Source organism: Antechinus flavipes, chromosome 3 (assembly GCF_016432865.1).
Source record: "Antechinus flavipes isolate AdamAnt ecotype Samford, QLD, Australia chromosome 3, AdamAnt_v2, whole genome shotgun sequence".
Lineage (NCBI taxonomy): Eukaryota > Metazoa > Chordata > Mammalia > Dasyuromorphia > Dasyuridae > Antechinus > Antechinus flavipes.
The window spans coordinates 243,237,712-243,265,538 of NC_067400.1; the positions used below are offsets into that span (position 1 = coordinate 243,237,712).

General features: G+C 33.4%; 2 protein-coding genes across 5 annotated transcripts in view; one reads left to right on the plus strand and one right to left on the minus strand.

The window, feature by feature from the left end:
* The window catches only part of LCA5L (lebercilin LCA5 like), a 75,236-nt gene that overhangs the window by 26,424 nt on the left and 20,985 nt on the right, over positions 1 to 27,827 (plus strand). For all 4 annotated transcript variants that reach the window (XM_051984769.1, XM_051984773.1, XM_051984770.1 and 1 more), the window contains exons 4-7: positions 14,534 to 15,045; positions 25,307 to 25,444; positions 26,588 to 26,672; positions 26,932 to 26,964. In XM_051984769.1, the coding sequence (XP_051840729.1) occupies positions 14,534 to 15,045; positions 25,307 to 25,444; positions 26,588 to 26,672; positions 26,932 to 26,964 (768 nt within the window). The remainder of the gene's footprint in view (positions 1 to 14,533; positions 15,046 to 25,306; positions 25,445 to 26,587; positions 26,673 to 26,931; positions 26,965 to 27,827) is intronic.
* Positions 2,172 to 27,827, minus strand: part of GET1 (guided entry of tail-anchored proteins factor 1) — a 79,627-nt gene continuing 53,971 nt past the window's right edge. Inside the window, exon 5 of the mRNA XM_051984776.1 lies at positions 2,172 to 4,125. Coding sequence (XP_051840736.1) covers positions 4,100 to 4,125 — 26 coding nt within the window. The 3' untranslated portion in view covers positions 2,172 to 4,099. The remainder of the gene's footprint in view (positions 4,126 to 27,827) is intronic.

The window sequence follows — 27,827 nt, forward strand, 5'->3', positions numbered from 1 at the left end:
AATAACACAGTTGTGACAGACTTCAATGTCCCCCTGTGTTTTGAATTAGTCTAACAAAGATAACACAAATTGCTAGAGAAAACAGAGCTAAAAGACATATGATGTCTTATAAATGATTCTGCAAAAGCATATACTACTTAGCACCATATGGAAAATTGACCATGTATTAGGCCACAGAAATAACAAACAAAAGGTTAAAAAGAAGAGGGGTAGAAATAGCTCATATATCCTTTAAAGACTATAATATAAAAACAGTAGTTATTGGTTAAGAGACTACAAACAAAAAATACAAATTCAAATGGAAATTTTAATAATGAAATCATCAATAATTTGATTAAAGAACAAATCTTAAAAATAATTATATGAAAGAAAATTATGATGAAACAATATGCTAAAATTTCTGAAGTATAGCTAAAGCAGTCCTTAGGGAAAAATAATGTCCCCATAAATAAGCATTTATTAGATAGAAGAGATTAATGGACTGAATATATATTTTTAAAATTTAGAAAACCAGCAAATACACAAATCTAAAATAAGCACAAAAGAGAAGATAATAAAAATTAGAACAAAAATAAACTGAAAACCAAAAAAAAAAAAATTAGAAATGATCAGTAAAACTAAAAACTGAAAAATGACAAAACTTTGACTAATTTTTTAAAAAATTATTTTTAAATAATTTAAAAAAATTTTTTAAAAAAGGGGGGGGGTCAAAAAAGCAAAATCAATAGCAATGATCAAAGTAAAATCAAAACCCAGGAGAAATATAAAGGATAACCAGAATGTTTTCCACAGTTATATGCTAACAAAACCTAGAACACAAAAGAAATAGAGGAATACTTCCAAAATGTAAAATAATTACATAGATATCTTAAGCAAATCTCAGAAAGGGAAACTGAATTAGATATAAAGGAAATGCCAAAGAAACTCCTGATCCTAACAGATTTTATCACACTTTTAAAGAACAATTAGTACCCATACTTCACAAATTATTCTTAAAAATTGAGAAAGCACATCACCAGCATCCTTTCTGAAACAAAATATAGTCCTAACACCTAAACCAGGTAATGATAAAAACACAAAAGGAAAACTATAGCCCAATACAAAAATTTTAAATAAAATCCTGCCAAACAAACCCCAGCAATTTATCAAAGAATTCATTCACATAAATAAGTTGGATTTACAAGCTGAATAAGGAAATCAAAAATGGTTCAACATTAGGAAAATGGTCAATATCATATTGAAAATTTAAGCTTCCAAAATCACATAACTATTTCAATAGTTGCAGAAAAAGTCTTTAGCAAAGTATGTCATCTTAAAAAGAATAAAAACATAGGACTTTTTTAAAACCAAAAGCAAGTATCATATGCAATGATAATCCATGAAAACCTTTTCCAATAAATACAAGACTAAAGCAAGCATGCCCACTCTCCTCACTATTATTTGATAGAATTCTAGAAATTCTAGCAATTGAGATGAGAGAAAGAAATTAAAGACATTAAGGTAAACGAAATTACCCTATTTGCAGATGATATGATGATCTACTTGGAAAGTCCTAGGGAAATCAACAAGGACTAATCAAGACAATATCTTTAGGAAAATTGCAGGCTACAAAGCAAACCCTCAAAACTCAACTGCACTTCTAAATAAAAATCACAAAATCCATGAATTAAAAATAGATATCTCATACTAAATTACAAATTTCATAAAGTGTCTGGAGACTGAGCTACTTAAGTGTATAAAAGAGTTACATACTTCAATTACAAAGTACTCTTTAAGAATAATTTAAATGACTGGAGGAGTATTCAGTATCCATATCTACAAATGCCAATATAATAAAAATTATAACAGTACTTAACTAACTGTTAACTAACATTGTTAATGTTATATCAATCAAATTGTCAAGAGAACTTAATAAAATAAGAATTCATTGAAAAAAACCAAAAAGTTCTAAAATATCAAGGAAAATGATGAAAAGAAGGAAAAACAAAGCAGAAATAGCACTTCCAGAACTAAAACTATTAGAAAGCAGAAATTATAGGGATATTAATTAGAAAATTCAGAGGCAAATCAATGGACAAATTGTAAAAAGGAGAATCGGAAGCAGCAGAACTCACTATTGTGTGGGACATAAAGACCCTTACCCAAAAATGACTACTCAGAGATCACTCAAAGTAGAAAACAGAAAATTGTTTATTGTAGAATCTCATGAGAAGTGGATGGTCCAGCCATGAACGAAAAAGGGAAGTGAAAGTACTCACAGTAGGAGATTTGAAGAATCAGTAAATATACACAGCTTTTATAGATTTTGTTACAGGAAATTACATCACAAGTTAGAGAGCACTGAAAGATGTGGGGCCATCTAATTGGATGTTGCTTCCCGAAAAAATTAGAATGAAAGGTTTCAGTTTCCCCAAAATCAGCTTTCTTCTAGGAAATTGAAACTTAGGCCTTCAGGCTTTTTATAATTGAACTGACAGTGGTCAAGCTAATAGACTAAATATTGATAAATGTCAAATACTGATAAATGTCACTGACTAATGTTAAGTAAATATGTCTGCATATTTTATACTTATGCAGGACACAGGGAAATAACAAAAAGAAACAAAAAAGGGGGAGGGAATTCATACAATACTTACCTTGTAAGTTCTTCATCTTTCCATCTCACTCAATCCCCCCTAAATTTGTAAATGATGTTTATCATATATCTATGAAGAACTTACAGACTGTTCAAAATCAGTCAACATATCTACACATTGTTTATCAAGCTGATCATCTCTCTCTACTACATTCCAACCTTCTTTCTAAAGAATCATCATTTTAATAGCATCCTCTGTATGCAGTATCTTTGACAGAGACCATTGAACTATTCTGGTTACTAAAGTAACTATACAAGGCAGGCGTAGTGGCAACAGGATAATACCACTGATTGTAATAAGTCCATACCATAAAAGTTGCTTCCACCAATTGTCAGAACAGAACAGATTGGCATTTGGCAGACATAAAAATACAAAGAAAGATAAAGATGACAATCTAGGGAAACTGAAGCACAACATTACACATTCTCCTTCTGAATATTTGAATTATTGAATCATCTCACCCTAGATATCAGGAAGGTCTCAGCACCATAATTTTGACCAAGCCAATGTGAAGCAAATAAATCAAAATAAAACTAGAAAATGCAAGGACTTAGGGTAAGGGCAAGTTTCTCCCTGACAACCCCAGAGTTTTCAGCAGTACAAAGGCTCCCTGTTGCAGCATTTCAGGTCTTCTGCAGTTGAACACCATCTCAGCCAGAGAATCCAGTTTAAGAACAACAGTTCACTGTATTAGGTGTCTGCAGTCATTTGTGCCCTTAACTCAGCCTCTGCTTATATAGGGAGTAGCAGGGCTCGAGACAGTCATGCTGCCCATGCTAGGAGGGGCACCCCAAGTCTGTCAAGAGATTCCAAAGGAGAGAAAGAGTGGGGCCTGGAGTAGCTCCACCTGTCCCTGCTTAAAAGAACAGGTGCTGCTACTAGGATCCAGAAAGGATCCAGATTTCTGAGCAGAATATGCAGTTAGACTATGAAGGCAGGCAAACCCCTAACTTTAGAGGCCTGATTTCAAAACTGCAATGTTCTTTGAGAATGCTAAGATACTAATTAAGAAACTGGGGTTACAGATTTAGAGACCGCCAGTCCCAAGACAGGTATCTATATCTTGGAGATTTCCTAAAAGCAGGCAATCAGAGAACAGTCTGCCACAGCAATTCCAACAGAATAAGAGATTTCAAAGCTAAAGCATCAAGTAACAATCCCACATATAAAGTTCCTATACATCCATAACAGCAATAGTTACACAGTTTTAACAATTTCCATCCCCAATTTCCATCCAATCTTAAACACATAGTAATACAGTTATAATTTTAACAATAATTAATCAACCACTTTCACACTCCCCCATATCAGTCCAAATTATATCAGGAGCAGGGGCAATGGTCTCAATCTAAGCTGCTTCAGGCTGAGAATAGGTACAGGCTCTCAGTCCATGCAGGGGGTGGGTGTGGCATGCTGGTAGCTACCAAAGCTTCAGATGAGCTGATCCATGTCCCAGAAGAGTTTCAATAATCTGTAATTGGACCAAAATCTAGAACAAAAAAAAAATCAAAACTAACAAAAGTTAGAACTGTCTGAGATAGAAAGACGTGGTCCACAAGGCTGCTGCAAAATGTGAAGAGCCAGCAGCTGAGTTTGCTTCACAGGGCAGGCAAATGGCTGTAGTCCCAATAAAAACAGCAGTTAGGTTTCACAGACCACTGTTAATTGTCCTCTTATCATTTAGAAACCTTTAAAAAAATGCAAATATCCTGTAACAGACAGATGACCAGACTAAATATTCATTTGCCTAAGTATTTAGGATATAATGATTATATATAATTAGATTGGAAATAGCAAGGTATGATATAATTGAATTGCATTAACAATTCTTATTGACCATTGTTCTGATCATGGAAATCAGTCATAGGAGGAAAAAGGCAGACATGACTATAACATAATATAAGCAGTACAAGATAAAATAGCCTTAACTTAGTTTTATTCCAGTTAATTGTCCCACTAACTGTCAGAGGGTGGAGGTTTAAAACGCCCAAATAGTATTAACTATAAGCCCAAGAAATTTTATCTCCAATAACAAATCCCACTAACCAAAGTTTCAGATAAATGCCAAACAGCTATTTACCATATATTGATAACAGTAAGAAATCTATCCCAGAAAGTTCACACAATTTTTGCATACCCAAGTAGATGTTTCATAAGTTGAACATTATACCAATCATTTTGCTTTTAAAATACCCAATAGACAGAAAAATCTCAAACTATAAATTGTCCATAACAAAAACATTTTCAAAAGGACAAAGGCAAAAACTTTTATTCTTGGAGTCCCTTTAAATAATTAGCAATACAGTTAATTAAAACTTCCCATTTTCACATGAAAAAATCCAAAAAGTCCTTAAAACCATCAATTAAACTTTTTGAAATAACCCTTTCAAACTATAGAAAGCATTTATGATCATATTCATTAAACAAGGAAACCATTATTTATCTAAAGAAACAAATATTTAATTAACATCTTGTAAGAGCAGCCTGTCCCTTTAAAAGATTAGATTGCGTTCTTCAGCATAAGGAACCAAGCAGCTGCAGCACCTTTCCACTGCAGCACCTTTCCACTGCTGCCCTTCTCCCCACCTTACTTCCAAAGAAGCAGCCTCAAAGATCCCAGGGGTGAGATGGGATCACCTTAGTCTCTGGCCCTTCTTCAACCTCTAGAAACAGCTAGTCTGTTATCCTGAAAGCCAGAGGCTTGCATACATTGATTCCTCTGGATTGAAGGGATTTTTCCCATTAATATATAAATTTAGTTGTTGACCTGTCCAATTATCAGAGGAGCCATATTTTGGCCAAATTATTCCACTGCCAATATCCTGGATACTACAAACAAAACAATATTTAATCATCATCTTTCTATCCTTCCCTTTATACCTGGGAAGTTCATCCCAGTCTTTAAGTTGACTCCCAAAAGGGGTGTCGACTGGAATTCCCTGACTAAGGTCCTGACGTTGATTTTTGGACTGCTTTTGTCCCATTTTTCAACCTGGCCCCAAACCAGGTATTGGCAGAGGTCACCCTCACACCAGCAGTCACCCGAGAGCTTTTTCGGGAAACTTTATCAGTGGTGTTGACAGCAATCCCCACCAAGAACAAATTTAAGAGAGCTAATTCCTCGGGTCTCCCTTGACCCAGCCAATAGACCCCAGACTCCCAAGAGCTTACTCTGAGTTACACATGTAAGCCTTTCAGACTGCTCACTGGCTGTCAGGACTACTTCCTTCTAGTCTTCAATTCTACTTACCACTGAGTACCTCTACCTCGGGTCATTGCTTAACAGGGGAGGGAGGCTGCACACTCAGAGCCAGAGACCATGGAGAAAACTACTCCATGGGCACGCCTGTCCTCGTTCAGTGTGCATAGCCATCTCCTTAATAGACCCCAATCCCAGACAAGCCCCCAACTGGGTGGGGATGTAAAGACCTTTACTCAAAAATGACTACTCAGAGATCACTCAAAGTAGAAAGCAGAAAATTGCTTATTGTAGAATCTCATGAGAAGTGGGCGGTCCAGCCACGTAGTCATACAATACTTATCTTGTAAGTTCTTCATCTTTCCATCTCACACAATATTAAGTGCCTACTATATTCTAGGCACTGTGCTAAGTTCTGGGAGTAAGTACCTCAATAAGAAGCCAGGGACCTAAGCATGGTCAATTTTTTAGGCTAGCATTGAACAATAAATTGGGTAGGTGGTTTCTTTTGATAGTCAAAGACCTGGAATAGGGCTGTATCTATGTGTGTGTGTCTTCTGATTGGCCTGACAGTATAGACAATATTCTGATTCACCTGGCACAGATTTAACCCGTTGGTAGACATTTTAATGAAGTAGATTGAGAGTTACCTTAGTTCCTCCCTATTACTTCATCTTTGGGAGGTATAATAGGATTAGTCTACAGCTGGGGGAAGGTGATTTGACCTTCAAGTATGGCTGATCACATTCCTTTCTGGCAATTACAGAAAGCTAATTGCTTTATGAGACCCATTTGCCTCCAGCCATCCTGGCTTAAAAAAAAAAATCTCAATCAGTTTTCTACTTGTTTGACCTCCTCTTGAAGACCAAGTCACCATTAACCTTGCAAAGGAGAAGCAAGTACAATAGACTCATGTCCTGGAGAGGGCCTAGCTCAAACTAGGGTAAACAAATCAAAATAGGGTAAACAGAAGCAAGGGTTTCACTTTTAAACTGGTTAACAAGTAGATTAAGCAGGGAGAAGTAGGACTGAGTATATATCTTATACTTTTCGTTCAGGCTAGGTGACATCTTTTGAGCTAAACTAAGAAGCATTTTAACAAAATAGGGGAAATAATTACTGAGTAATATTATCAAATGATATAACAAATATTAATTTTCCTCAAAGGGCAAAAGAGACATAGGAACTGGTTCCCCAAGAAGTCAGATGGAGAGAAGAGGAAGAGTGGCTAATACAAAAGAAATGGCCTAGGAGAAAATTGAGGTCAAGGAATTAGAGGTTATGGAAGATTGATGAAGAGTAGGGTTATGTAAAGGAAGGCAGAGAAAGAGTTGAAAAACCATTTGATTATAGTCAGCAGATATCTTGAACATGAAGGGTGCTACATTTATTTGTGAGTGATGTCAAGATTAAAAATATGATTATCTTTTATGTGTGGCTGATATGGGGTGAAGTAGCTCATAGAGTCAACTCTTGAGAAAGAGAGTGACCTAAGGCGGGGAGATCTATAGACAATAGCTAACAGGATTTTGATTGGTTGGTAGATATGAATAGCATGAACCTTAAAAGAAGATAGGTTACTGGATGATAGAGGAAGGGGAAGTTGGGAAGTGGCAATAGGAAACAAGAACTCTCCCACCTCAAGGAGTAAGCTGATGAGAATTAGTGAAGGTACAGCTAATCCTAAAAAAAATTGGATCAGGGAGGATATGTCACAAGGGGAAAGAGTAGGAGAGGAATAGATGAAGGGAAGATTGTTGCTTATGGAATAAGCATTTCAAGGGGAACAATAAAAGGACTGGGCAGAATTAGGATGAAACTTTGAAGAGGAAGGATTGAGGAGCATTTGATAAAATAGAAAATATAAATTACCTAGGAAAAATCTGTTTGAATAAAAACTTCTAGAAAAACTGAAAAGCAATTTGGCAGAAATTAGACTCAGACTAATAACTTACACTATATTCTACATATTTTCTAAATGAATATATTACTGTAATATTGAAGATTATAATATGGAAAAAATAGAAGAGATGCGAACCATATACTTCTCAGCTATGATTAAGAAATAAATTCTTAACCAAATAAAAGATAGAAGCAATTTAAAAATATAAACTAGACAGCTTTGCTTGTAACTGAACAACTTCTGCATTGACACTAGTCATACATAATATATATGTAATATATATTGTATATTGTGGTGTTTTTCTTCTTTAAAATAATAATATGATGATTCTCTCTGGGAGGAAGCAGGTTTCTCAGGGAAGTTTTCTGGAGGCAGCCTTAGTTTCAGTTAAGAGTAATAATCACCCAAAATGCAGCCAGCTGGTAAAAATGCAAAAGTTTATTTTCTCCTTCCAAAAAAGCCTGGTTAGTTTTGTTAAAGGCCTCTCTCTCTCTTTGGTTCTAAGAGCTTTTGCAGCTTGTCCTTTGCCTCTGCTTTCTTCTGCCTCCAGCCAGCACAAAGATTGAATGGATCTCTTGTCTCCTTCACTTGGAGCTCGGCTAGCTTTCTAGAGAGTCTTTCAGACCAGTTTGGTCTCAGTGGGGGAAGTGCAGGAGCCCAGCCACTACAATGGTGTGAGATGAAGATGAATCTGGTTGAGCCTCTGAGAGAGTGCTTCTCCTCAATTGAAATGATGCTCCCTTCTCAATCTTCAGCTGAACTCTCTCTGAGAGCCTCTATCTGGCTCTTATAAACTCTGTCTGTTTCTTATATATGAGAGAATGGGATTATGGGATATCTCCCAGCATGCTCTCTGGCCCAAGGGAGGTGTGAATTCAGATATCTCATACTAAACCCTGAAATCTCCCAAACATGTGAACTCCAATAAGTAAAGGTGTGAACACAAGCATTGTATCAATTAGTTCTACTTAGTGCCTTGTTTCAGGTTCTGGCTCAAAACATCTCCTTGTAAGAGGATACTGAACCATGCTAAATTAGATAATTATTGTCTCTGTCAACTTTAATGACTTAACAATTTGTAAAGATTCCAACAGTATATATATATATATATTTCATAAATGATTTACCATCCATTTCCCAATAGATCAGTCAACCAAAAAAATTTATTAAATACCAACTATGTGCTAAATACTTTGCTAAGATGAATACATAATGAGGCAAAAGAATTCCTCTTGAGTTATGGGACCCCCTGCCAAGAGGGAGAGTACTGAGGCCGCCTTGACCTTTGATGCACAATAAGTTTTCTGCCACATTGCAGAAACACCCATATTGAACAAGAAGCAATGATTTGTGATCACAAGGGTCACAGCTAGTTGCTCATGAGGAGGGATGCCTTGACAGGACACTGTGAGCAGGTTGCTGAATTGCTGGATGGGCTGTCCTCCCATTGGCAGATACCATGCATATGCTGCTTCTCTGAATGGTGATTAGGGATTGCCTACTATTCAAGTGCTAATCATGCTTGCAAAAATGTGTATCAACAAGGCTGTAGGGCATAATAAACTGAAGCTCTTTTCACACTCTATGAGTCTCCCACCTCATTCATCTAGCCTCTGAGATCAAAGGGCTCATATGCTTTGAGCTCTTAAAAAACAGCTGCAACAAGTTCTTGTCCTCAAAAAGTTTACAGTCTAATGGGGGAGAAAATATGCAAATAAGTATATACAGAGTAAACTACACACAGGATAAATAGGAAATACCAGAGGGAACACACTGGAATTAAAAAGGATTGAGGCAGGTTCTTTATAGAATGTAAAATTTTAGTTGAGAATTAAAAGTCAGAGAGAACAGTTTTTGGAGTAGAGGAGAATGTTCTAGTCTTGGAGGATAACCAGAAAGAATACCTAGAGCCAAGAAATGAACTATCTATTGGTGGACATCCAGGAGGCTAGTGTCATTTGACTGGAATACATGTTGGGGAATAAGGAATAAAAAGATGAAAAGTTGATCAAAGGATATGAAGAAACTAATCTCAAAATAAGAATTTCAATGTATTCAAAACCACATCTATGTATATTCTAGATCACTAAAGATAATGGCAAATCAAAACAACTGCAATTTTGCAAAGATAAGTTTTAAATTGGCAATAAAATCATAAAAAAAGAAAAAAGAAAACTCTCTATACAAAAATATTTATAGCAGTTCTTTCTGTGATATCAAATAATCAGAACCAATATTATTGACTTAGCTTTTCTGAGCAATACAATGATTCAAGACAACTCCAAAAGACTCATAATGGAAAATGCAATCCATATCCAGAGGAAGAATTGATGGAGTCTGAATGCATATTGAAGCTTATTATTTTCACTTTATTTTCTTAGCTTTTTTCATTTTGTTCTATTTTTTCTTTCACAATATGACTGATAGGGGAATGTGTTTTACATGATTGTATACGTATATAACTTATATCAAATTGCTTACCATCTTAGTGAGGAGGGAGAAAAAGAAAAGAGAGAAAAAAATTTTAATTTCAAAATTTTATTTAAAAAATGAAAGTTAAAAATTGTCTTCACATGTAATTGGAAAAAATAAAATACTATTTAAAATAAAAATTGCCATAGCCATGTTGAAATGATTATGAAATGTTAGACACACTAATACATCATTTGTGGAGCTATGATTTTGGAAAATAATTCTGAATTTATAAGCAAAGTAACTAAAATGTTCATGCTCCTCAAACCAGAAATCCCATTATTTGGCTTAGGAAGCCATTGATAATAGATGCATTGATTGGAGAATAGCTAAACAAACTGTGTGACATGAATGTAATAGAAATATTATTGTGCATTTAAGAAATTAGGAAAGTGGGGCAGCTAGGTGGCACAATAGCTAGAGCATCAATCCTGAAGTCAGGAGGACCTGAGTTCAAATGTGACCTCAAACACTTAACACTTCCTAGCTGTGTGACCCTAGGCAAGTCACTTAACCCCAAATGCCTCAGCTAGGAAAAAAAAAATTATGAAAGTGATGAATATAAAGAAACTTAGAAAATTTTACCTGAACTGATGCAGAAACAAAGGCAAGAAAATAGTATACATAACTACAATGTAAATAGAGCATACACAAAGTAAAAGTAACAAAATTATAAAGATAAAGCTTGAGTGGAAAGAAGATATAAGTGAATACCCCCAATCTACCCCTTTGTGGAGGTTGAGAGGTCCACAGGCATTATACATTGTACATTTTTTAAACTTTTTCAATGCATTGATCATTTGGTACTTTTTTTTTTCCTTTTTTCCCCTCCCCTATTTTTTGTCTTCAAAAAATACTCATATATAAGATAGCTTTCTGGGAGAGACAGAGCAAAGGATTGGGGAAAATTATAAGTGTAAAAATCAGAAAACATCAATAAAAACTTTTAAAATTCTACTCAAATCTTTTTATGTCTACTACATTGTAAGTACTGCTAGCAATGCTAGAACATTTTTAAAAAATTATTTATTTATTTAACTCATGTCAGGGTAATTTTTTACAGCATTATCCCTTGCACTCACTTCTGTTCCGATTTTTCCCCTCCCTTTCTCCACCCACTCCCTCAGATGTCAAGCAGTCCTATACATGTTAAATAGGTTACAGTATATCCTAGATACAATATATGTGTGCAGAATCAAACAGTTCTCTTGTTGCACAGGGAGAATTGGATTCAGAAGGTATAAATAACCCAGGAAGAAAAACAGAAATGCAAGCAGTTTATATTCATTTCCCAGTGTTCTTTCTTTGGGTGTAGCTGCTTCTGTCCAACCTTGATCAATTGAAACTGAATTAGCTCTCTTTATCGAAGAGATCCACTTCCATCAGAATACATCCTCAAAGAGTATCATTGTTGAGGTATATAATGATCTCCTGATTCTGCTCATTTCACTTAGCATCAGTTCATGTAAGTCTCGCCAGTCCTCTCTGTATTCATCCTACTGGTCATTTCTTACAGAACAATGATATTCCATAACGTTCATATACCACAATTTACTCAACCATTCTCCAATTGATGGGCATCCATTCATTTTCCAGCTTCTAGCCACTACAAATAGGGCTGCCACAAACATTTTGACACATACAGGTCCCTTTCTCTCCTTTAGGATCTCTTTGGGGTATAAGCCCAGTAGAAACACTGCTGGATCAAAGGATATGCCCAGTTTAATAACTTTTTGAGCATAGTTCCAAATTGCTCTCCAGAATGGCTGGATGTGTTCACAATTCCATCAACAATGTATCAGTGTCCCTGTTTTCCCACATCCCCTCCAACATTCTGTATTAACTTTCCCTGTCATTCTAATGCTAGAACAATTAAAGTACATTTGAGATGTGTTATATTCTAAGAATATAAAGTGGTTTAGATGACTTCTCAGGTCCCTCCCAATTTAAATTCTGTTATTCCATAATTCCTGCTTTCATTAAATTTGCTTATAGTCTAATAGAAAAATAAAGTAAAACATAAAACTTTTCTCTTTTCTCTCTCTCTCTCCCTTTCTTCCCCTTTCCTTTCCCCTTCCCCACCTTTCTCCTTTCCTCCTCCCTTCTCTCCCTCTTTCTATCCTTTCCTCCCTCCCTCCCTCCTTCTTTCTCTTATTCCCTCCATCTCTCCCTATCTCTCTTTCTCCCTCTTTCCCTCCCTCTCTTTCATCCTTCCTTTCTCCTTTTAATCTCTCTCTCTCTCTCTCTTTCTCATTCTCTCTCCTTTCTCTTCCTCCCTATTTTACTTTTCATCCCTTTCCCCATATGTTAATGTATATATAAATAAATGTATATATACAGTTACATAGAAATGCATGTGTGTGGTGTGCATCCTTGATTAATCTTATTTCCTGGCATAGCCTGTTATTATCTTTATTCAGATGACTGCAGATTTATATATCTGGCCCAAACCTCATCTCTGAATTTCCAGCTTCCTGCTGGTTTTTTTCTTTCTAGATGAACCATCAACATATGAAACTCAACATTTCCAAAATGGAACTTATCTCCTCCCTATACTTTTTTCTCCTTTCTGAGTTTACTTATTTTCACTGATAGCACAAACTTCCTAGTCACTGTTTTTTGTAATTCGATACTTGATGTCATTACTTATACTCCCCCATATCTTACTGCTTGCCAAGTCTTTTTTTTTCTTTCCACACAGCCAACTCCAGTTTATCATCTCTCATTTGAACTACTGTCTTATCCTTCTCATTGACAGCCTCCATCCAGTTATCAAAACCTTCAGTATTTTCTTATTGCTTCTACTACAATAAAAGCTTCTCAACCTAAAATTTAGAATCCTTCACCATCTGGCTACAACTTTCAAACCTTTCAAATTTTATTTGACATTATTTTTCTTTAGATATTCTATATACCAAATATAATATTCTTCTTTACAAATCATATTCCCTCCTTCCAGTTCCGTTCCATTCCAATTTCCAGTAATTAATATATTCTCTCCTTATCTCTGTTTTTCAGAATTTTAATCTTTCAAGGTGAAGTTCTTATGCAACCTCTCCTAGGAAGTTTTCTTTGACTCCTCCTTCACAAGCACACATACTGCAGGCATATTGTTAGGATTCTTCCAAAGAGATCTGTGGACACTGGGGACAACTTCTTACTATTATCACACTATCCACAGAGCACTGCAGTGCCCAGGGAAAGATTATGCACTAGAGCAAGAGAAGATCCCATACTGGAGCAAGACATGCAGGATGTGAGAACAGGTGCTAACTAGTAGCTTTTTTGGCAACTCTCCAGCCCTGTATTATAAATACAAGGTGGAACTAAAGAGATGAGTACCCCAGAATGATATTCTAAGGAAGGGAGCAGCCATAGACCCCAATCTCTATACCAAGAAGAGTGCCTTGCAATATGAAATAACTGAGGAAACTAGTTTGAGCTTCTGAGTATATCACTTTATTAAACAATGCATGCCAATTATATAATAAATTGGGACCAGGCCTCCTCAGCTTGCCACTAGAGACAGATTTTAATGCATTAAAGGAATCAGAAATAAGCCAAGATATATGTTTCAGTAATCTGATTTCCATTAGAGGAAAGATTAGGGGCTTTTCAAGTTAAGAAGGAAAGAACAAAAAGTGTCATTCCATGAAATCATAAAAATATGTATCCCACTCCCCCCTTCAATCAAAGAAACAATTAGTTGGCCAATATAGGGTAAGATGTATAATTGTGAGAAAACTACTTATAGCTTCTTAAACTTTACACTTGATTGGATTTCTAGCAAGCATAACTAGGTAGTTCAGCTTCCCAGCCATTCAGGGTCAGATTCAAACCTAAATAAAATTTTCTCACAATTCCTCACAACTGAAGAGTTTTCTCATAAGATTTAGAGCCCAAAAGACTTCCACGTATTTTGGGGGCATAATTGCAACACAAAACTTGAGTTTTAAAGGCAAAGAATTAAAATATGCAACAAGTACACAGGAGTTCTTTATAACAGGTTGATTAAGACCAGTAAAGTACATAGTAAGATACAGCCACTTCACAAACCTGAAAGCATCCTGCCTCTCATTTTTTTTCTCTTACTATATAATAACAATAAGGGTATGTTTATTAACTATGCCATTTGCTAAATAATACATATTTATTCATGACTTAGAATGATTAACCAGTTACATAGTTTTAACTTTCCATATATATGTAGATGAATATAATTTCTACATGAACTTCCTATAACTATGTGTATTATATGTATATATGTATACTACTGTATTGTGTTACATGTTTTGTTAATAATGGAATAATTTGTTTATATAGGATTTAAGGAAATCTCACCCGAAAAACTGCAGAACTGGAATACAGCCTTAACTTCTCAAATTAGTATCATTACCCAAAAAAGAGATGCTATGGCTCATCGCATAATGTCAGCAAGGCTTCATAAGATTAAGGAACTGAAAAATGAATTAGCTGATATTCATCGTAAACTAGAAGCAACTGTCTTAGAAAACCAACTCTTGAAACGACTTCAATTCAGGCACTTGAAAGCAATAGGAAAATATGAAAATTCACAAAATAATTTACCCCAGCTTATGGCTAAACATCATAGTGAAGTAAAAAATCTAAGGCAACTTCTTAGAAAATCTCAGGAGAAAGAAAGAAATGTGTCCAGGAAACTTAGAGACACTGACAGTGAGTTATTAAAGACCAAAGATTCCTTGTTAACATTGCAGAAACTTTCTGAAGACAAAAGTCTCGCAGAGAGAGAAGAACTTACGCAAAAATTGTCTGCACTTAGCACAAAAATGGAGGCCAATGACAAAAGAATACAGGTTTGTTTTTTTTTTAACTATGATTTAAAATTCTTCATATAACAATAGCTATATTTTATGTATAAAAAATGTCCTTTCCATAGTAATAATAGTATTATTTGGTATTTTGTAATATATGAGGCAATGTGGTATACTGGAAACATTGTTAGCTGTGCTGGTAAGTAAAACGATAACATCCAGATTTTAAGTCTAAGTGGTTCCAAAAGATGAAAGAAAAAAACTATATTGAAATCACTATAGGCATTAAAGAGAGAAAAAGGGATATTAATGCTAATATTTAAGTCATATGGTGGGAAAAGACAATATATGTTTGTATGAAGAAATTATTTTGAAGCAGTAGCAGGAAACTTATTTTCCATCTAGGACTACTGATCAATCTTTTAAAAAATTAAGTCATGGCTACATAAATAAAATAAAAAATTTAGTGGGAGGGCAGTGTTTAACAATGAACATATAAAATATTTTTAAATGAATAGAGCATGTAAAATTCTATCCAATAACTAAATCACATTAACACATTTTACATATGTGCTAAGAGCATATAAGGGAGAAAGAAAGGGAAAGATACAATGTAAAAAAAAAGGGGCTGAATTGGGGGAAGGAAAAAGACAAAGATAAAATACTTAACCTATGCCTTCAGATCACAAGATCCATATCCTTGCCACTGCCACCACCATAAAAAACAAAAATTGCCAGATAATAATTCATTAAACTGCCACGGTTCTCAAAGTATGGTCTAGACTCGCAGGGGTCCTCAAACTATGGCCCATGGGCCAGATGCAGCAGCTGAGGACGATTATCCCCCTCACCCAGGGCTATGAAGTTTCTTTATTTAAAGGCCCACAAAACAAAGTTTTTGTTTTTACTATAGTCCAGCCCTCCAACAGTCTGAGGGACAGTGAACTGGCCCCCTATTTAAAAAGTTTGAGGACCCCTGAGAATCCTGGGGATCTCTGAAACCCTTTTAGAGTGTCTACAAATTCAAAAATAGTTTTTATTTCCAATATAGTAAATGTCTATAAATATAATCCAGATAAACAAAACCACTTTGGAGAGATCCTCAATAATTTTTAATAGGATAAAGATACTGGAAAAAAAATTTGAGAACCACTGCATTAAAGAATCTAATTTGGGTCAAAGATGGTTCAATAGATAGAATGATGGGCTGAGTTCAAATTTGGCTTCAGACACTAGACACTGCCCTAGCTTAGTGGCTGAGCAAGTCACTTAACCTTGTTTGCCTCAGTTTCCTCCTTCCTTCCTTCCTTCTTCCTAAACAGACCAGTTTCCTCACCTGTAAAATGAGCTGGAGAAAGAAATGGCAAATCACTCTAATACCTTTGCCAAGAAAATATGAAATGGTGGCAGCTAGATGGTGCAATGGACGGAGGACCACCCTAGAGTCAGGACCGATACTGAGTTCAAAGGCTCAAGCACTTAACACTTCCTAGCTGTGTGATCCTGGGCAAGTCACTTAACCCCAATTACCTTGCAAAAAATAAATAAGAAAGTCTGAAATGGGAGTGTCTGATACAACTGAGACATTTACAAAAAATGTCATGTCCTCTAAAAATTGGAAAATGCTAAAATTTGTGGTTTTTAAATAACTACATCGATCTACAAATTAACACATTTAGCGTTTTCTTGACAAAGGTATTGTAGTGGTTTGCCATTTTCTCCTCCACCTCATTTTACAGATGAGGAAACTGAGGCAAACATGGTTAAGTGACTTGCTCAGAGTCACACAAAGAGTCAGTGTCTGAGGCTATATTTGAAGATTAGTTTTCCTGACTCCCAAATCCAAGACACTTACCTGCTTTTCCACTTAGCTCCTCCTATCCACAATAGCCTAGCAGAATGGAATTGAGATAGTTTGATTAGTCCTGAAGGGATGAACCGGGAAGCAATCATCCACCAGAGTAATACTCACTGAGACTTTGTGTTCACCTCCCAGACCAGTCATCCTAAAACCTTGGGGACTAAAGGAATCAGGGGAAGGGAAGGGGAAAAGACTAGAAACAAAGCACTAAGACACTCAGCGGAGATAATATTACAGATTGCTACATCTAACAGAGAATAGGACTAGTAAAAATAGAAGAAAAGCAGACCATATATATTTCTCATAACTATGGTTAGGAGATATGTCCTTAACCAAACAAGGAATAGCAATTACATGTTTACACATTTCTCAGTTGTGCACAAAAGCTGATCATGTCTTAAGACATAAAAACTTAAGAAATAAATGCAGAAAAATGGATATATAACCATTCTTCACTGATCACAATATAAATCAAATTATATTGTCACTGGAAGGATCACTGGAAAGGGATTAAAACCAACTAGGATTTAAATTTTTAATATTGAATTTTATCTTGTTAATCAGAAAAAAATCTTTCTTCTCTCAACCCTTACCCCACCATCCAATTGAGAAGGAAAGGAAAACAGAACCTCTGTTACATGTGTAGTCAAGCAAAATAGATGTATATATGTACTTTTTCATATGCACAATACACATAGACATAGAGACATGTGTCTCATTCTGTACTCCTCATTCACCTCACTATCAGCTAATGAGCATGTTTCTTCAGTATTCCTCTTCAATCATGGGTGGTCAACGCACAAGTCTTTTGTATTGCATAAATTATTCTCTTGGTTTCATTCACTTCATTCTATATCATTCTATATCATTCTGTATCATTCAGACATCAATACAGTCTTCCCATGTTTCTCTAAAGCTATTCCCTTCATAATTTCTTACATTACAACATTGTTCCATCACATTTATTTACCATAACTTGTTCAGCCATTCCCTAATTAATGATCATTCTTTTTTAGATTCCTATTTTTTGTCATTTAAAAAAAAAAAGGTAGAGAGATTAAATAATTTGATCCTAAATAATTGTTTGGTCACAGAAAAAAATGATAGATAACTTGACTAAAGATGACAGTAGGGAAGCAATATGCCAAAATGTAGGGGTTAGGGTTAGGGTTAGGGTTAGGGTTAGGATTAGGGAGAGGTAGCCAAAGCAATCCTGAAGGGAAAATTTAAATCTCTAAATTATTTTTTATTGTTGAAAGATAGATAGAATAGACCAGTGGATTGAGAAAACAATTTTTAGAAATTTTAAAATAAAAAAAATTAAAACTTCATTAAACACCAAAAAAGAAATGCTGAAAATTTAAGAAGAAATTAATAAAAAGAAAATCCAAAACTCATTAATAAAATTAACATTTTAAATCCATTAGCTAATTTAATTAAAAAGAAAGAGGAATATCAAATTACTAGTGTCAAAAAAAAAAAAAAGAATTTCCAGCAAATGAAGATGAATTAAAACATATTATTACAAACTGTTTTGCCCAAATTGATTATATTGGCATAAGTTTCAATAAAACTGACAAGTTGTGAAGTAAAAAAAATTTGCAAATATACAGAATACCCAAATTAACAAAACAATAGAGAAATAGAAAATGTAAAAAACCAAATTCAGGGGAAGAAATTGAATAAATCACAAATGAACTCCAAACTTCCCCCCCAAAAAAAAATTCAATAAAATAATCTCTAGGACCAAATGGATTCATGAACAAATTCTATCAAACATTTAAAGAACAATTCCACGATTATATAAGTTGTTTAGAAAATAGAAAAAGGGATAATAAGAAAATACTGTTTATGACTAGTCTTACTGCTTACAGAAAATCAAAATAGAAAAAAATGTTATAAATCAATACCTTTAGTGAACATAGATACAAAAATTTTAAATAAAGTAGGAAAGAGTCCAAATCAACACTATAAAGATTATATATTTATAACCTCTTTGGATTTATACCAGGAATTAATATTAAGAAAATGATAACCATAACGTTAACAAAATTCACCAAAAAATCATAAGATTAATATCAATAAAAATAGAAAAAGCTTTTAACAAAATACAACACCCATTTCTATTTTTAAAAAACAGAACTGAAGCAGCTAGATGGTACAATGGAAAGAGCACTGGTAAAGACCTGAGTTCAGATTCAGCCTCAGACACTTAATAGTTACTAGCTGAGTGACTCTGGGCAAGTTGCAACTCCAGTATCCTCTTGAAAAATAAATAAGTAAATGAATGAATAAATAAAACAAACGAAAGAAGAAAAAAAACTAAATAACATAAGACTAAATGGACATTGTCCCAATATAGGACAGTGGGACAGCTGCACAGTAAACTACAAAACATCTTTAGTAAAGTAGCAGGCCTGTGCTCCAAATAATAACTTGCTTTTATCAGATTCCATAGCATCTACCCAAAGGGAAAATACATTTGTGGACAAGGTAGTATCTGAAACAGACCATCTGCAAGCTTCAGTATCAGACACTGCACAGCAGCCCTCTGAAGAGCAAAACAAATTATATAGTAAACTAAAACAACAATAACAACAAAATTAAGGTTGTTTCATATGCAGGAAGAAAAAGAAACTGATTGGGTTTGAATGCCAATGTGGAAAAGTTTACTGTGCTGTGCACTGTTATTCAAATGTACACAATTGCTCTTAAAATTACAAAGCTGATACTGCTTAGAAAATCAAAAAAATAAATGTATCTTGCAATAGACCTTCCAAAAATGCATGTTATCAAAAGAATACATTTTTAGTTTTGTTTTGAAAATAACTCAACATTTTTTCCATTGCACTTTCTGTGGCCAAAAAGACTTAAGTAAACTTTACAACTATTATCCTTTTAATCATTTTAATTTTAGTTGAGTGTAGAGAGCAAACATGGAGATATATTGGAGGGCTGTGCTTTTCCAGTATTAAAAATACCTGTGTCAACATTGCAGTGTTAAAATTTTCTCATTATGGGGGAATCTATATCTTTTCTCTTCTGCAGCATGATTTATCTCTGGCCAAAGCACAACTAGTTATCAGTAACCGAATGTATTTTAATAATTAATGGCTGCTTCTGCTTTTCATTAACAAAGATTATACATACCCATTATCTATGTATGAATCATTTGTAATGAGAGTGTATACCAATGAGATTATAAGTTTGTGTGAGTTTTAAAAATTCTTTTTGAGGAGAGGAAAGGCATATAGCACTTCATTGCTGACTTCAGATTTCCCTGGGATCGATACATGATTGATGTAATTGTGTTGTATTTACATTTTTCTACTGATCTTAACTTTAGATATATTTTTTAGAAAAGAATAAATGGACCTTTCCTTAAAGTAATAAATACTATATAAGTGAACCAGTGAAATATGATTTGATTAGTATGATCCCAGCATCCCATTTCAGTCTCTTACTAAATCATAATGTTAAAGTCAATTTTCTTACTTCCCTCTTCTTCATTCCTACTATAGTGTTCTACATTATAATTTCCTTATTACATAATTTAGTTGATACCTTCATTTAACTTATTCTAAAGATAACAGGGCAACTATTATCAACTGATATCATATTAGCTCTTTTTCTAAAATGATACATAACATTGAGATGTTAGGGTCTTTGATTGGAGCCCATATATTGCCCACTACTACTATGGGCATGGAGATTACACACTAAAACTGCCCTTGTCAACACCTGTTGTCTTCCTTACCTTAGGAGTAGCAATAAAAGTTAAAATTGTCTCTGGGCTGATGCTTTTCATCTGAATTCCCCTGTGCTACAATATGTCTTACACCAAAAGAAAATATTAAATGATAATATTTAATGGCATAAATGGTATGGATCATGTCTTTTGACTCACACATAAATTAGACTTGAATGAACCAGAATTGTGCAAAGTCAGTGGCCTCAGAGTCTCTTCCACAAATTGTTGCAGTAAATAAGCTAGCAAATAAAATGTTATTAGACCTTCTTTAAAAAATCACACAAAAAACTATTTAACATTCTTCTATTTCCTTTTCCTAAATACAGCTTAAAACTCAACCTGAAGTAAGTCATAAGATTTTAACAAAGCAGTTTTATTACATAAATTTACATAGGGAATATATGATAGTTGCTTAGACTTTGCTTTAAAAAGCAAAAATATGTTTCTCAGGCTAGATTCTGTTAAGAGTAAGTTGGTTCAAGATGTAACTTCAGCACAGACAATTCCAAATATAACTACATATTTCCAAAATAAAAAAAAACATGCAAATTCTTTCACAGAATTAATAATAATTCATGACCTGTTAAAGCTAGTTGGCTTACAAATAAGATTTATAGATCTTTCATGCACTCCCCTTTTCTTTCCCAAAAAAATGAACAACTTTTTTTCCCTTTTAAAATATATCCATTTATGCTAAGCAAAATGAGCAGATCATTATACACTTCAACAACAATACTATATGATGATCAATTCTGATGGACATGGCTCTCTTCAACAATGAGAATGAACCAAACCAGTTCCAATTATTCAGTAATGAAGAGAGTCATCTACACCCAGAGATAAGACAATGGGAAATGAGTGTGGACCACAATATAGCATTTCCATTCTTTCTGTTATTGTTTGCTTGCATTTTTGTTTTCCTTCTCAGATTTTTTTTTACCTTCTCTCTAGATCCAATCTTTCTTGAGCAGCAAGATAACTAAATATGTATACATATATTGTATTTAATATATACTTTAACATATTTAACATGTATTTGGACTACCTGCCATCTAGGGAGGGGTAGGGGGAAGGAGGGAAAAAGTTGGAACAGAAGGTTTTGCAAGGATCAATCAAAACTATCCCTACATATGTTTTGTAAATAAAAAGCTATAATAAAAAAATAAAAATTATTTATTAACCAAAATATTTATTTATTTATAAAGAATTCTTTATTAACAAAAAATATATATTTAAATTTTTTTCATATCATGACAATAACCTTTATTTAATAACTTAATAATTCATAGTATCTAAACCAAAAGAAATTAAAATCTGCAGTGATATAATATAGCTATCCCTTATTGGCATTTTTTAACAGATGGTTTTCCAGAATTTATAAGAAACATGATAATAGGTCACAATATCATAAATGTAAAAACACAAAATAAAATTCCATACTAATCCAATCAAATATATTTCCAAGTTACCCTTATGTAGAAAATCATTCTTATTACAAGTGGCTTTTAAAATCACAGTCTCCATAGTTTGGAAAAGCATTAGTATAAAATACATTTCATTAAAGACTCAAGTAGCAAAAACATAACAAAAACATAGGCTAAATGAGATCATAGAAGACAAATGAATCTCACAGTAAAATTATAAGATACATATTAAGGCTTTACCAGTTTAAATTTAGAACTGTTAGGTCAATTCAAGATATGCAGAACTCAAGATTATAAGCCATTGTTGATCTCAGGAGGATATATTTCAAATCTTAATGAGATTTCGCCTGTATCAAAATTATAGTAAAAACATTATCAACTATTGCAGTTCCAAATGAAGTTTCAAACACAATTTAGACCATTCTTGCAACAACTGAATCTATAAAAATTGAATCAATAACCCAAAAGGATCCAGACTTTTAAAAAAATGTACCCACTTTACTAATAGTCCTAATACAATGAATTATCAAATGTTAAGTACCATCTTTACATTACAGATTAGTAAATTGAGGTAATTTGTTTTAAGATTACACAATTAACAAATTAACTGATCCATGAATTTTACTTTGTCTTAATGTCAAAAAGTAGAATAAATTCTGACATCATGAGCATCTTCTTGGGAGAAAAACATTTCTCTTGAAACTGGAACCGTAATAATTAAATTTATTACACCTGGATCTTTATGTCTAAATCACATACCCATTTTGATCTTATCTTGGTATAGACTATAAATTGTTGATCTATACCTAATTTCATACTGTTTTCCTAGCAATTTAAAAAAATTATTTAGAGCAGCCCTTTTTGTAGAGGCAAGAAACTGGAAATTGAGTGACTGCCCATCAGTTGGAGAATAGCTGAATAAGTTATGGTATATGGATGTTATGGAATATTATTGTTCTATGAAAAATGATCAGTCAACAGGATGATTTCAAAAAGGCCTGGAAAGAACTTGCATGAACTAATGCTAAGTGAAGTGAGTAGAACCAGGAGACTGTACACAGCAATAAAATTATACTATGATCAATTCTGATGGACATGGCTCTTTTCAACAACAAGGTGATTCAGGCCAGTTCCAATAGTCTTGTGATGAAGAGAGCCATCTTTACCCAGAGAGAGGACTGTGGAAACTAAGTATGGATCACAATATAGCATTTTCAACTTTTTTATTGTTGTTTGTTTGCATTTTGTTTTCTTTCTCATTTTTTTTCTTTTTCATCTGATTTTTCTTGTGCAGAAGATTTGCACTTTAAAAAAAAATAAAATAAAATGAGCATCCTTGCTTTCATGCTTGATTTTATTGGGAAGGCTTTTAACATATTGCCATTACAATAATTCTTTTCCCCTAAGTACTGCTTTGGAAACATCCCATAAATTTTGTATGTTGTCTCACTTTGTTCTTCTCTTTAATGAAATTATTGACAGTTTTAAAGAGTAGTCTTGAGCACTGAAAGGTTAAATGACTTGTTGAAGGTCACACAACTATGTGTCAAAGAGAGGACTTAGTCCAAATCTTCCTAACTCTGAGGCCCACTTTTATACCATATTAAATTTAAATAATGAAATTCTAAATACTTACAATTTTATTCAGTTATTTCAACTTTTTAAGTTAGTTTTTAAAAATCAATTTAGCATCTTGTACTTAAAAGTAAATAACATTGAAGAATATCAAAATATCTTTCCTGGAAAGATTACTTAACTTTAAATTTACATGTTTCATTTTCAAATCCAATAAGTAACACTATAACACAATTCAACTGTGACAGTAGCTGCAGGAAAGAGATATAGATCACATACTTGTGAAGATTTGTATGTGGATTCAGTATGTACCAATTCAGATTTAACCTTATTTGTCTATGGCATAAAAATTTTTTTTGGTATTCACTGTCAGGATGAATTCATCATGTTAGTATCATTTCTGTTGATTTGAGTTTTAGTATTTTTTTTAATTTTAAAAAGTGAATGGAGAAATTGGAGCTTTTAAAAATCTAATAATTTTAGTCATTGTTCACATGTCTATGAGAAGTTCTCTCTCACACTTTATCCCTTTTGAAGAGGAATGGTTAGTCTCTTCATAGTTTAGAAAAGTCTGCCTTATAGTTTACAAAGTGCTTTCCTCCCAACTCATTTGAGCTATGTTTATAGGTGACAAAACATTTGATTACTGGTACATTTTTTCAGATACTTAATGTTGGATATGGATGATTGAATGAAGTATACTTTTCATATTCAAATATATCAATAATATCTATCTTGTGTAACATGATAAATATGGAAATTAATTTAGAAGAATTATACATATTTAACCTATAGTGTATTACTTGCTACCTAAAGGAGGAGGAGATAGAGAAGGAGGGAGAAAAATTCGAAACACAAGGTTTTGCAAGGGTGAATGCTGAAGACTATCTTTGTATTTTGAAAAATAAAAAGCTATTAAAAAAACAAACATATCAATCACAAAAGATAACTAAAATGATTGGTTTTTAAAGTTCAATAGTCACATTAGAAACGTGTCCTAATTGTTGCATAGACACTGTCATAGAAACTCTGTATCTTTAATAATTTTTTAGAAAGCTAGTTAATACAGCATATGTTTTTGCTTAATAAAATATATTTAATTTTTATCTCAATGACAGAAAGACTGCTCTAGTAGATCTGGACAACAGTTTGTCCTTTATTATTTACTTTCTTTAAGTGAAATTATGTTATGAAATTTTTATACAAGTAAAACAGATTTACATGACTTTGCACAAGTCATTTATTCTTTCTAGAATGTTTTCCTCATTATTAAAAGGAAAGTGATATTGAACTACAGTCAGTATTCAAGTACTCCAGCATAGATTTTTTGATATTAAAGAATTTAAACTTGGAAGCAACTTATTCTCTCAGTTTTACAGGTGATAAAACAAGCCCTGAGAAATTAAGTGATAAAAGTTACAGAGAGTCATTATTTGAACCCTGATCTAACTCTTAGTCCAGTGTTTTTTACTGTAAACTATATTGCCTCTTCTGGTTATATTCACTAATAATGTTAGGAATAATTTGTTACAAAATTCATTTTTTTAACTTCTTGATAATTTGTTCTATATGCAAATTTTGAATTTCCTGGGTTTTTTAAAGTGATTTTTGAATGTCTAAAGATGTGACTTCATGAATATTGATTGGTTCCACTATGATTTAAAACTTTAAATAAGAATATATTTTCTTTAGAGCTTGGAAAGACAACTGAGACTGAACAGTAGTGCATTTAGTCGTCAATTAGCTGCTGAAAACAGAAAGACTATAACAGCTAAAAATACTTCAAAGAACCTTCAAATGGAAGTAAAGTGCCTTCAACAAAAACTTAAGGTATTTCTTTAAAAATATTATCTATTATATGTATATACAGTATTGAGATCTTTCCATAGAATCATATTAGTTAGTTGAAATGATTTGTATATCTGGATAATTGAACTTGAATATGCCTCTCAAATTTTTTAAGTTTGTATGCTGGAGATAGCAACAAGCAGAGGATCTAACTTAAGTGTTATCATTTATTAAATGGGAGTATGAGTATTCTGTGGTGAGTAAAATGTATTTTTTTAGTATATGGTTTTTGTGATATTGAAGTGGAATTTATATATAATATAAACATATATAATAAAATGTGTGTGTGTGTGTGTGTGTGTGTGTGTGTGTGTGTGTGTGTGTAAGACCCAGTTGCAAAGATAAAACAAATGTATATATGCAACTGGGTCTTACTATCTCACACAGGGAAAAAATTAATCTGCCACTCATGATTCCAATTCTAATACTGAATGGTATGGAATCTTTCATCTGCACCTGGGTCAATTTGCCCTTCCTTAGGAAGCCTGCTGGCCTCCTGATTCCTGAACTTCACTAAATTGCTATCAGATTTGTTATGGACACTTCATCAGCAGCATTAGCCTCCCTACAACTCAAAACTCCTAAACTCAAACCTCTGCCCCTCAAGAAGGAGGGACATACAGGTATGTGCCACTATCCTAATAATAAACTAATATACCAGTAAACTAATTTTACTTTCACACTAATTTAAAGAAGAAAAACAGGTGATAATTTCACATTCCTCCAGAGTATTGGCTTCAAACTAGTATTTTTAATACCTGAATAGAAACATCATATTCACTCAATAGTGGATGATAAAAGGAAGTCCTTAATGGCACATTGGACAGAGTTCTGGGTCTGGAGTCAGGAAGACCTGAATTTATAAAGTTTCAGATACATACTAACTCTAGGCAAGTCATTTAAACTGTTTGTCTTGGCTTTTTCTATAATAGCCTATAATATAATAATATAATATTATTATTATTAATTACTATAATAGAATAATAGCACCTAGTTCCTAGAATTATTGTAAGAATCAAAGGAGAATAAAAATTTTAAAACACTTTGAACAATTCCTGGCACATAATAAAAGCTATATGAATATGAGTTATTATTTTTAAAAGTGTTATATTGCTTTTATTTTAGGAAAAAGATCGAGAACTTGATATAAGAAATATATATACTAACCGGTTCCTTAAAAATTTATATGACAAAGATGAACAACTAAAAGGTAAATTTGAATGCATTTCCTTTTTTATTTTAAAAATAAAATCATGTATTAAATTGAAATTTTTCATACAACCCATCCTCAAAATCCAAAATTGTTACAATTTGTTCTCAGTTTCTAGTCCAGGTATTGTCAAAAATCTTCTTTTGGCTATCATTTCTAGTCACACAGCAGTCATTAGCCTAAATTCTCATTTAAATCCTTACTTTGAAGAAGGAAGAAAGAAACATCATTTACTAAGATTGATTATTTGTTATTTTAGGAAACCATGAGAAGACCACTGAATCTTTCAAAGGTAATTTTTTAGAAACTGCTTTCTTATAAATGATAAATTCAAATTCTCATTTGTAGCTAGGATCCAATTCTGAAATGAGGATGACCTATCTTTGCAGTCTGTTAGCACTTAAAAAAAAGTCAAAAGGAACCAAGTTTCTTACTGATGAAGAAACACAGGTATCATATCTTCAAGTAGGGATGGATCTCATAAAAAGAGGTCCTGTAGAATATAAATGTGTTCCAAGACTGTGCCCAGAAAGGCTGACAACCTTCTTAGGTGCCCTCAAGCAAAAATTTACACCAAATCTTGTCATTTTCCTTATCAACCTTGTCTCTCTGGAATCAAAAGCAAAAGGCCCAGAAGCATGACACATGAATATGTATTATATACTTTGGAAACTAAAATTATTATTATTCACATGTCAGTAACATATTGATAGAATCCCTCCTTTGCACAGCACTAATCCAACCTGCCTTAGAGGGGAAAAAAACAAACCTTTCCTTGTTAGGTTTTGGCTTCCCCTTTGTCAGGCCTGCTCTTAATCAAAATCATATTAGTTATGGGTTTTGTTTTTAATTACAACTTCAAATCACACAAAGATAAGAAGATATTAATAAATAAAACTTCCAAATGACAATTGCTTTACCTGCTGCCTCCTTCCACACCCTGGTTCAGAAAGGAAATGAGAGGAAAAACAGCTAAACATTTGAACAGAGATGAGGTTCACTATTTCAGAGACTAAAAAAGGTAAGAACAGTGTTATAGTATTAGGCTTAAGTGCCTCTCTGATCTGGCCTTACTTGTTCCTATTGTCCTCACTGGTGGCCCACATTGAGTCACAACCTCAGCTTGTAATTAGCAGCATCTCAGTTCCAGTCCTA